Raw genomic sequence first — 12,320 nt, 5'->3', positions numbered from 1 at the left:
AATAATCTCTTCGTAAAGTAAATGTCTAGTATAGGTCTGATAAATCACAATGTAGAGAAGTATGTTTTTCTTCAGTAATTACAAAAGGTTTCTAGCTCACCTGTACCTAACTAAACTGTGGTCACCTAAAGTCAGGTGAGAGTAATCCAACCTGTATTGTCTAAATATATTTTTTTGCCTGTTGCATAATAAGAACTTCCAGTATTTACAAAGGAGATAGGGAAGGATTTTATTAGGTTAGTCCTAACTCATTAGTTACCAATATTTCTAATTAATTGCCTGACTCATTTTTTATGATAGTTGAGGGATTCAGAATGGATTTTCCTTCAGCTATCTAGAAATGTGTACTTTTGAGCTGGAACCAGAAACCATCTCTTTTTATCTCAAGTGAGAAGCTTCTAAAAATGAAGGTGGGAAGGAGGGTAAGGGAGGTTTAATATAATGCAATTAAAAGCCTTACTTTAAATGTAGATAGCAGTACCAATCGAGTTACGACTGTAATACTGTGTTCTGTTATTCTACTAAGAAAGACAGTGTGTATGAACTAGCACTACAGTAACTCGTAACAGACTTAAGAATGCAGTGATTAATTACTGTCATTCCAAAGATGTACCAAAGAACCATGCTGATTTATTTTGTGATGATTAAGAAGGTAAGTGATAAAGAAGAATTTTTAAAAATATTCTGCAGAAATGGAAATCAGTAGATTGACACATACGAGAACCTGTAGCTACCAGTCAAATCAAAATACTAGTCTATTTGCTGACATCAGCTTGGACATCTAGAATTGTAAATGGCTAGGTTTGCTTACCCTCTTTCTCTCTCCAGTATTTTAAGAAAGCAAAATGCTTAGGGGGCATTCCAGTAGACTAATCAAGTGGATTTCTTTTCTTTTGTAGTATTATTTTTATATCTTGGTCTACCTAGTTTCTGCTTCAGGAGTAACAATCACAGTTAAGGAGAATGAAAACAGTGTGAAGATGAGTAGTGATGGGTACTGCTGTTTCAAACTCTCCATCTCACAAATAACAAAAAAAAAACCACCCATAAAAAAGGTGGTAGAGAAGCCATTAGGCAGCTACATCCTTCCTAAGCATATAGAAAAGATGGGAAGAAACCGTAATCCATTGAGTATGAACACAAGAGACAAAATGTTGTTTCCACGTAAGAGGAGGGACTGCTGGAAGGGAGAGGTACCTTTATACACCAATTTATTCCTTTTCAAGAAAGAAGTGAGCAAAGGCAGGGGATTGGTAGGGGGATGGTATTATTCTTTACCAAACCATTGCAGTTGCAAGAACATCTTCTATTTTTCCTGGTTTAGTAGCTTTCCCCATTCCCGCTGAGTAACAGGGTTGGAGAATGGCAAGGGATGGCATCTGTTCATGAAAGAAAAGGTGGTCACTTCATGACTGTGGTTAAGAGCCTCATTTCTGTCTGCCACTGAATTAATTTCATAAAGTATTTGTGCATCCTTTTATTTGGTTGCCAGCCTCAGTTTATTCTTTGTCAAAGTTTGGGTGCCACTGGTGTAGGGGCCCCTAAATTGGTTGAAGGTATGTTTTGAAAAGTGATAACTAACCCACACTGGTCTCCACTTTCAGAAAGCAGAGACTTGAATGCACTGTTGCTTAATTGTAGCGGTTGTGGTAAAACATTCCAGCAAAATTCCCACGTCCATTTTCTTAGAAATGTAATTAAATGTAATATTCTAGTGTTCATGAAAAGTATTCTTACCGTGCCTGATTTGAGGAGACTGTATTTCTAAAACATTGTTTTAATCATAAAATGACATTCTCCTAAAAAAAAAAAACATTTTGAACTGATAGTTCCCTCATGATCTCTTGTATTTACATTTACTGTAATTAATACTTCAGGCAGCTTATTCCTGAGTTTATTATCCTTTCTGTCACAATCTCTGGTATTATTAGATCCTCACAGATACCTGTGTGTATTTTTGAGTTTTCTTTGTTAGTCTTCTCTTCCTAAACTTCTTAGGGCAGGCCTGAATAACAGTCCTTCAGAAATAATCCCTTCAAACCCCTAAATTATGTCGATTGCCATCTGCTGTAATGCACTTTTGGTCTCAGCTGTGTCCTTCCTTTACAGTAACGTGATTAGTACAAGTGCATACAAATTTCCAAATGTTGGTCTACCGTTACCCCCTCCAGGTGGCAGGAAAACGTTACACCTCTCATCCCAGTGCCTTTCTGAGGACTTCATTGCTATGTTAAAGCCATGGTGCCTTCTCCACCTTGGCTCTTGATTCAGCTCCTTCATCCAAGGATTTCAAAGCACCTTTCTAGCCTTAATTAGTTATGTTTCTGTGCTTACCTGTCATCACCTCTGTGAGGTGATTATTAATATGAAGCTTTATCTGAAGTAATTTATCATTATTTCTCCGTGATAGGCTTTACAACAGCCTTAATAGAACTAGATTAAAGTTTAGCATTGTAGCTCAGACTTGGGAAGCAAGAAAAACAAAATTTACTTGAAGGAAAGTTACCTGTAATCCATGTGATTTCATTTTAAAACTGACAATACTGCAGCCTTTATTTCAGCAATCTAGCCTGAGGTCTTCTCTTGTTATATTTTTTAAGTATTCTTCTGTTTTTCTTTTTCCAGCTTTACCTTGTCCTTTCTTTTTGGTATGATAACTTTCCAGATTTTTATTTATTTATTTATTTGTTATCACTCCACATAGCTGGATTGGGGTGGTTGCTTCATAAAATATTTTTTGCCATCTAGTTACTTCCTTGGCAAGCATGAAAACACTTTCGTTTATGCACCTACTTATTAAAGTGCATCCTGCATAGTGACTTTATTTCCTACTTCCAACAGTCAAGGAGCAGGATGCACAGGAGAGAGTTGTATCAGAGTAGTTACAGATTGTAAATATTTACCTTTTCCTGGATTGTACAGAGATTACAGGATTTTCCCAGAAGTTTTTTTCCCTTATTCTCACACTAGGTCCACTTCATTATATTTCACTTAAAGGATATTTGCCCTGCCAGGTAAATGATTATGATTTCATTATTCTATAGTTTTATTTGAGACAGTTACAAAACACAGTGAAATGCCTAATTATGTTGCATCACAAAAGATGCCAGTAAGATATATTGGAGCTTAAGTTTTCATGTCAATTATGAGATATTTTAATAATATTGTCATTAAAATGCTAATCATTTTTCAAATGTTCATCAGCCCTTGTGTAAATGCTTCTTCTGATGTACTCTTCTTTCTGCCATTTTATTCCACTTTAGAACTAGAAATTTTACAAACTTCCTTAAGATATTGTAGCTCTGGTGCCCTTCCTTTGCCTAACTTTGATCTTGAGAAAAAGGAAGAGCAGGGCTAAGCACTATTTGTGAAACCGTAGGGCAGACTGATGATCCAGTTACAGTTGCCAGCCTAACACAGATTAAAGAAATGGGAGCATGTCCTGTAAGATATGGTTTTTATCTATGGAGATTTGATCTTGCGTGCTTATTTTTCCAGTACCTGAATCATAATTAGTCATCTGTTTGCAACAGTTTTAGTTTTAACTGATTTGGTTTTTTTGAGGGGAGAAGAAGTATCTGCTTGGATCACACTCCTTTTCTAAGTGTTTCTAGCAAGTTTTAGATTCATTAGTGAAGGACTGACAATCAGTGGAGCACAGTCTTGGAGTTTAGTTATTATTGGGATGCTGTGCCACCTGGGACCAGAACGGTCTTCTGGGCTGCTGGGTTTGCCAGTAAGAGTGTGTGCAGGAAGGAGAGGGTAGATCTTTGCTTCAGTCATGGCCTCTCATTCTATCTCCTTTCATTCTGCTTCAGCTTGACTTGTTTTCATTACATGGAGGAGCAAAGGATTCCCTAGGTAGGAACATACTCATATGGTACATCACTTTGTTTTGATTAGATTCTCCAAGTCATTCATTTTCAGTGGATTGGCTGTTTGTAAGAAGTTGACGATTGACAATCTACCATAGTACTTCATTCTTGCAGTTCTCTAGTTTTCATAATATTAAAAGGGGTTACTTATTTAAATGGTGATATCATGTCTATGTAGCATTCTGATAGACATTAAAGAACACAGTTTAGAATTTTGATTAAAAAAAAAAATGTGAGAAGTCTTTAGAAGTATTCTTACTCCAGCAGCACCCACAATTCACAGAGCAGTAGGAAAGCAGACAAGAGAGGTGCTGTCTTACCTACACCCATTTCTAGGAGACCAGCAACAGAGATTCTATGTGCTGTATTGTTTACTTTCACTGTATTTCTTCATTTTCAGCTTTCCTGAAATGCAGTATTTCCAGCAAGAGAACGTGAGGAAAATTCTTACAGATGTTCTGTTCTGCTACGCCAGAGAAAATGAGCAGTTGCTTTATAAACAGGTAATGAAAATACTGTACAGGTGGCATTTATTGACTCAAAATTTTCTATACAGTTTGACAATAATGTAGTTTTGTTGTATCTGAAGTTGTATCATAATGCTAAAATAATCAAAGAGATGCTTGTCAGCTGGATAGCAAGAAAGGTAAGCTCATTGAATAACATATGCTTTTTCCTCATAGTGCAGTCCCTCAAATTGTTTTCTTTAAGGTTGCTAAGTTGTCTAACTTCAAACTTCTTTATAAACAACATATTTTTCTTCCATGTTGGTTAAGAAAGAAAAGAAAAATAAAGGCTTTCTCTGCATAGGTAAAGAAAGAAAGTATGCAGCAGGATTAAAAATGGTACTGAATTAGCAAAAAACATAAGTAGTGACTTCTGAAATTTAGGCAAAGTTTACTATGTTAAGTTTTACGTAATATTTTAAGTTATTCTTCTTAAGCTATGTGGTACATTAATGGATAGATCCCTCATCTAACCCTGTAGCTTCTGACAATGCAGCTGACAAATGCCTCTTGACTGAAGGACAAGGGTGCTACAAATACCACTTTTACGATGTTACCTGAAGAGAGCTGGCTCAAACCGTTTTTGATAAAATGGTAAAGAAATCTTTAAAGCTGCACTAACTATGCATCCGTATGGAATGCGGATTTGTTCTGAAGGATTTGAAGTGAGTATAAGCTTGATACAAAGTTAATACAGCAAGACCAATATGCAGAGTTATTGAGATAAGTATATTTGTATTTGTTTCTTCAGGCTATTGACTGTAGGGTGAATTGGGACTGACAAACTGAGAGATACTCTGTGTCCATGGACAAAGGATAAACTGTAAAGCAGCAAACTTTAGGCAGACAGAATTTTTTTCATGACAAAAATACAGAGGTTCAGTAAATGTGAAGATTTTTCTAAGTCACTGTATGCTTTCAGGCATGTTCTGTGACCATCCTGTCCTCAAGCCAGGAAATTAGTGGTGTTTCATGAAAAAAGACGCATATGAGTTGAAGGAACAGTTACTTCTGAACTATATTCCAGATTATATCAAAAATCAAACATATATAGTTATCTAATGTGAAATCTCTATCAGCAGGTCATTCTCATGTTTGACAGACTGTGAGCAAGGAATAGTCTTGCATGAGGTCAAGAAAAAATGAGATTTGTGAGCTGTATTTTGAAGGGCTCTGCTAGAGAAAACACTTCAGCAGTATTCTGCCTCCCCTTTCTAGAGAATATAGGCCAGAGTACTGATGATAGGCAAATGGAAGAACACATTCCAGCTAATTTAGTCTATCATTTATTGAACAAGAAGTATTATTTTACTCTTTGATATGACTTAAAAGGACTTAGTTACCCACTGCTCATATTTAAAATCCTCTTGATTCCTTACCAAGAAATAATACCTTTCTACATAAGGATAGAATATTTAGGCAGATCAAATTTAAAAAAAAAAAAGCCCTGAGTTTCATCACAAGCTGTTAAAGCTATTATTTTCTACTAGGTGACACCCCGTTTAACATAGACCATATTGTTAATAGTTATGGGATTTTATTGAATTAATGAGACTGTTATCATGTAGTAGAATGTCTTGCTGAGTTAATTGAAACTGCAGAGATTATATAAATGGTATTAATGAACTTTGACTGCCTGATGCCTCAGCTTTAATAAAGACTGCTTGGTGGGCTAAATGAACATAGGCAGATAAAAGAACAGGTTCAATTTTGCGAGCCTACAGGCTGTTGACAAAGAAACTTCTTCACCTCTCTTTTCAACTGGTATGCATCACTAGTGCAGTAATTCCAGGAAGGGGTTGCCACAGGACTAAGGGCGGAGGTGAAGTGCAGAAAAGGAAATAAATTTGCATCATGAAAAACTGTTGATTTAATCTCTCTGAAGTGTGTTCAGTATACCACCCAAGTCTCGTGGTGCTGTGTCAAGTCTACAAAATAGCAAATGATCGTGGTTTTCCTCTTGTTGTGGACATGTGTCACTTCTATTAGGAGCTTTTCTTTTTTCTTATCTTGTTTTAAAAGGGTAGGTTGCTTTCTTTGTTTGTTTTAAATTAATGCTTCTGTTGGCTTATTAGTAACAATCCTGCTTTTTTGTCCCCACGTCCCTCTCTTTTTAGATAATATGTATTTCATGTCCATCAGTACCTTTCTCTGAATTAGCTAATAGGAAATCGAGTTTGTGGTGGTGACAGGATATGGTTTTTTCCCTCTCTTAGCAAGTACCTATGTTGAAGTCCATCTTCCTGTCCTACTATTTTTATTGGTTCTGTTTTTACCATTGACTCAAGCCACACTTGATTCATAGAATGAATCATAGAATGATTTGGGTTGGAAGAGACCTTAAAGATCATCTAGTTCCAACCCCCCTGCCCTGGGCAGGGACAGCTTCCACTAGACCAGATCTCTCAAAGCCCCATCGAGCCTGGCCTTGAATGCTTCCAGGAATGGGTCATCCACAGCTTCTCTGGGCAACCTGTTGCAGTGCCTCACCACCCTCAGCGTGAAGAATTTTTTCCTTATATCTAATCTAAATCTATCCTCTTTCAGTTTCAAGCCATTACCCCTTGTCATATCATACATCCCATAATAATTTCTACTACATCAAAGCCTAGCATATTTTCTTGAAAATAATGAAGGTTACCATTAATTCATCAATAACAGATCACCTCCAAACTGCTCTCTCCACAGTGACCTAAATACAAAGCCCAAATTAAGAAGTTTGTCTTCATATTCAATATCCATCATGGGACTGGTCCTCTTGATCTCTGTGAGAATTCCTCTGTCTCACTGTATGGCCACATTTACAAGAGCTACATTTGCTATTAGAATTGTAACACTTGGCCAGTAAATGAGAAATTATACTTCTGTCTGTGAGCATCTGTGCAGGACCTAATGTTTCTCTTTCAAAATATTTGGAAAAAGTTGTAGTTCCTTGACAATTTCCATACTTCTAAATGTAAATAAAGCGTATCTAAAGTTTACAACATCTTATTGGAACTATTACATAGCATCAGTATATAGTCTTACAAGAAGCAATCAATAATGTTTGTTTAATATGCATATATGCATGAAAGTTGTCTTTGTAGTAGGGTTTGTGGTTTTTTGACCAGCGTGAAGTAACATTTTATTTGATGAGGGAAAAGATATTTCTGTCCCTAGCCAAATGGAGTAGAATGTTGTGAAGCTGTATTACAGATTTTAAAGACACAATCCTCACTGGGATCATTGAATTTTTAAATAGCAGCTGTAAATATAAAATCTAAAGAGAATAGTATATTGTACTTAAGAATATGTAAAAATTACTCTTAGCATTCTTCTGTTAAACTGGTGCCAAAATTCTAGTCCTAGTTACACTGAAAAGAAATAGTGACAATTAAGCTAAATCACTAGGCTAACTATTGTTTGCTCATGATTTGATTGCCCTTAGAGAAGTCAATATAATTTTGAAATGCATTGATTCACTTTTCATTGTAGAAATGCTATATTTCTGGATTTCTTTCTAAACCATAGACTGTATTATGAAATCAATATTTTGTTGTAGCTAAGAAGTGTCATAAAATTATCTGAGCTCTGTCAACTTATTTATTAACACTAAAGAGTTTTAGTAAACTGCAGCATTGAAAAAATATGTGTATGCATATTACACCGGTGGCTTTTCTTGCCAAGCTAAAAATCTCTAAACATTTGAAGTACTCTTGTAACTGAAAGATCAGAGGTATCTTTTTGAAATCCTGATATTTCATCATCTGTTTGCTTTGTTTTTGTTGTATGTGGGCAGCCGCATTATGATTCTACTTTATTATAAAGTTGATATATTATTATGTTGGAAAAATGTATGATGTGCTTTTATCTTTTATAACTAATCCTTATTTTATGTCCTCTTTCTTTTTCTTCAGCTTGTATGTTTACAGTTTCAGTGGTAATTTTATTAGATAGTCAAGTTTTTGGCATTTCGATTTTCCTTATTTCATATTAGGATATCAGGGCGAATAAAAGATTAGACTTGGAGCTGTTAATTAACTGAGGGCTGTGAGTACGTATGAAAGTACAACCCAGGTTATCTGCAGTTTATTTAAATATTTTTGCCACTAATATTTATTGTTTATTTTGTTTATATATAAATATATATAATATATATTGTTGTATACAATATTTATATTGTTTATTTATTGATTAATCCCAAACCTGTCTCTCTGACTGTCCTATTCCTTTCCCTCTTGGCATGACAATAAGACTTTCAAAAATCAAAAGTTGTTAATTTGTAATCTAACCCATATTGTTGTGTTTGGCAAGTTTACATCAGCTCCTGAAATCAAGTGACTTCACTGAGTTTAATCTTTTTTTTCCTAACTGAGTTTCTGTTTAACCTTCATGTTTCGAAGCAGTCCCTAAATAGGAAAAGAAAGAAAATGTCCAAACTTCAGTACTTCTGCTTTAGTTCTTCTTTAGTTTTGCCCAGTTCACTGACTGCTATTGCTGCAACCCTACAGTTGAGGCTATAACAGTCATTTCAGTCCTGAAGAAATTAAAATTAAATTTCTTAGAATTTCAGTTGATAGCACACAGAAATTTCCAAACCTCTTTTTTTTTTTTTTTTTCTTCAACACTGCTAGCTATTGGGATTTTCTCTTAGGAACAGATAAGACTCCCTAACATGCCTCCAAGCACACTCAAAATAGATAATGATCTAGAAAGGGCTTCCACATCTACGTTTCTGCTCAGCTTGGACCACTTAAGGAAAATCTCCATTATTTTCAATAAAAGTTAAAGGTTTTTAGTAGTTAATGGATCTGTTTGATACATATGAAGCTGATAAGCTAACTCACTCATATTGAATACTCCTCAAGTGCTACATGGAATATCAGCTGATATACCAGCAAAGCAGAACAAGCGTGTAACCCTTTCATTGCTCACATCTGTCCATCACTGAAAGGGCTGGAAAAGCAAGTGGAGAGGCTTCCTAGGTTGGAACTGGAAGCATAAAAGTAGAACAGCTCCTTTCTAGGGACCCATCATCTGATTCCTGACAGCAGCCTGAAATGCCTATGAGCTTGACGGGCCAGCCTCAGTGCTCTTTCTACCAGCAGAATAGACAAGATGCTCTTCCTGGCACCCCCCCACAGCACTCACCTGGAGCTGGGACTGAGGCTCCACTTAGTGAAGTAGTTGCACTTTTGAACTGGAGTGGTGCTGGCAGCACATTCTTCCTCCTACAGCCAGGCAAGGACTCCACCCAGAGCGAGACCTGGCAGGGGTAGCCTGAGTGCTTGGCACCAAGCCCCAGCTGTAGCTGGTGGTTTCGGGCAGAGGTCAGGTGTTCCCTCCCTTTGGAGTGATCCCTCTGTCCTGAGGCAGACAGACAGGTCCCGACCCTTCATCCCACATCCCTTCCATCACCAAAGGGCTCCCCTCAATTCTTTTGTGTGGCTGACTCCTGCCCAAACCTTGTAGTTTGTGTAGTTCCTATCTGCTGTCCTAGTCCACCACTGAGAGCCCAGCTCCCCTGGCATAACCAAATTCCCCAGTTACGCTACCCCAAATCCCCCTTTTCCCTGATCTAATCTGAGGGAAAGGGCTGAATATCTGCTGACGATTAAGTTTTTAAATATTATTTTAAAATAGAGGGAGGTAGATTCAGATTAGATATTAGGAAATTTTTTTTTACAATGAGAACACTGGTTGCCTAGAGAGGTGGTAGATGCCCCATATCTGGAAACATTCAAGGCCAGGTTGGACGGGGCTCTGAGCAACCTGATCTGGTTGGAGATGTCCCTGCTCCTTGCAGGGGGGTTGGACTAGATGGCCTTTAAAGGTCCCTTCCAACCCAAACCATTCTATGATTCTGAGTTTCATTCTGCAGACAATAGTTTTACCTGCCAGTGTGTTGCTGCTTGCCAACTGGATTGCTTGTTTCCTGAAGCGGTTGCTTCTGCTTCTGATAACAAATTGACAAGTCCCAGGTGAATCAAGGCAGCTCAAGACTCCTGGTTTGCTTCTGGTGAGGTCTGGGTAAAAGCACCGATGGTTGGCCTGGTTGGCCTAGCCATGATTCTAATGCTGGCCCAAGTTCTTGACTATCCACCAGTTTTTTTCTGTTCTGATTCCTACATGTTTCTATATTTTTTCTGTATTTCAATATAAATTGTATATACAAGTAATAGTACGTCATAGAAAGGTACCAGCTGTCCTTTGCATTGTGTTATAATGAGTTTATTTTTAATACTGACAAAACAACTGTAAAAAAAAAAGGGAAAAAAAGAACATTTTATGTGTCATGTCCATAAGAATGGAAGTTTTCTTTTCTTATTTCACAAATAGCTGCCCTTGTCTCCTCTAAAGGCTACTGCTATGCTGGTTTAGGAACATTATAAAATAAAAAATCATTTTGAATTTTGTAATTTGTCCCTATTGCAGATCTTTGTACTGTGGATCATGATTGTAATTATCATAAATAAAATTCATATTTATGAACATAGGTCTTGGAGTAAACTGCCAGGTGCAGGGTTGACTACCATTGCCAATTTGTTGTCTGTTGTGTTAGAAAATGGGAGAACAACTTGCTTCTGTATATTATAGAAGAATAAACACTTGGATTTAATCAGAATTTAAGATAGAAGCCATTAATTATGAAACCATTCTGTTAAGAATTTACATCTTCGTACTTTTAGTTAGTCTGCACCTATTATTGCTGGCTCCGTGCTGCTATGTAATATGAAGTGTTACATGACTGGAAAGTCTTACTCTGCTTTTGCTTCCTTTTACGTTTAGGGTATGCATGAACTTTTAGCTCCCATTGTCTTTATCCTGCATTGTGACCACCAAGCTTTTTCACATGCCAGTGAAGCTGCACAACCAAGGCAAGCATTGTGGTTTATTTGTATAGTATTAAAAATACGGCATCTTAAAACAAATAGTTGATTGGTATAGAATTTATAAATATGTATTCCTTAATTCGTTGTTTATAATTGATAAATTGATATCAGAAATGGTTGCATCCTTGTGCTGTTACGGGAATTTCCTTATTTCATCTTCCCTACCATAGCTTCTGAAAGGGAGATTAAAAGTGTAGACATTGGCCCTTTCATAGGTATTAGCTGGCCAAAAAAGGGAAGACAAGAAACCTAAAGGGAAATCTTAATCAAAAAGCTTACATAACTACTGTTTCAGCTCTTCTTTATTGCCAGAAATGGTTTCGTTTGTCATTGCAGAAAGGAGACAGATTAGAGAAATACAGCCATACAACGGATGTGTTACCAACTCTCTTTCCTCACATCTTAAATGAGAAAAAGATCAATGTAGACAAATTGTTGTGATTGATATTTCTTTCATCACTTGCAATGTTGTAGCTGCAATATCTGACTACCCTTTTACTTAGTAGTAACATTAAGTTTAAGTATTGATTCTCCATTTCACTCAAATTGTGTGTGTGCATGTAGCCATACACATACGTGTGAAATATTACCTCACATGTGATTGCCAGCCAAATTGAAATGGTTTTTTTTCTTGCCTTATATGTAAAGCTTTTTTTAAAAAAGTAATATCTAGTTGCCTTCTTGTATCACTTGTAATATTTGTGCCATTTTGTCTTTTTGCACTCTCTTTTGGAGTCCAGCAGTGAATAAAAGTAAATTTAATTACACGTGCTATATAATATAACCTCTTTTAGCACCAATCCACATGATTGCCGAAAGGCAGTTAACCACAAGGACAGAGATTATTTACAAGAGTGTGTTTTTATTCAATGCCTGTCCATAGATATCCTGAAATTACCTAGAAGATGCTCTTCAGTGCTAAGAAACTTAAAATAGCATGTGTTATGCACAGCATTCTGTTCCATCCCCACTGAAAAAGTAGAGCTAAGCAGCAAAGTAGATGGAAAAGAGGTGCTGTCACTGATTAATTGCTGTTAAAGTACAATAAAAATACAGGCTATTAAACC

At 36.6% G+C, this 12,320-nt stretch overlaps 1 protein-coding gene across 4 annotated transcripts in view; it reads left to right on the top strand.

The window, feature by feature from the left end:
- TBC1D5 (TBC1 domain family member 5) overlaps positions 1–12,320 on the top strand; it is a 325,821-nt gene that overhangs the window by 180,301 nt on the left and 133,200 nt on the right. For all 4 annotated transcript variants that reach the window (XM_086742636.1, XM_086742637.1, XM_086742635.1 and 1 more), the window contains 2 exons: positions 4,276–4,378; positions 11,150–11,238. In XM_086742636.1, coding sequence (XP_086598762.1) covers positions 4,276–4,378; positions 11,150–11,238 — 192 coding nt within the window. The remainder of the gene's footprint in view (positions 1–4,275; positions 4,379–11,149; positions 11,239–12,320) is intronic.

This window comes from Chlamydotis macqueenii, chromosome 2 (assembly GCF_036417535.1).
Source record: "Chlamydotis macqueenii isolate bChlMac1 chromosome 2, bChlMac1.mat, whole genome shotgun sequence".
NCBI lineage: Eukaryota > Metazoa > Chordata > Aves > Otidiformes > Otididae > Chlamydotis > Chlamydotis macqueenii.
This window is presented reverse-complemented; position numbering and strand designations above follow the sequence as displayed.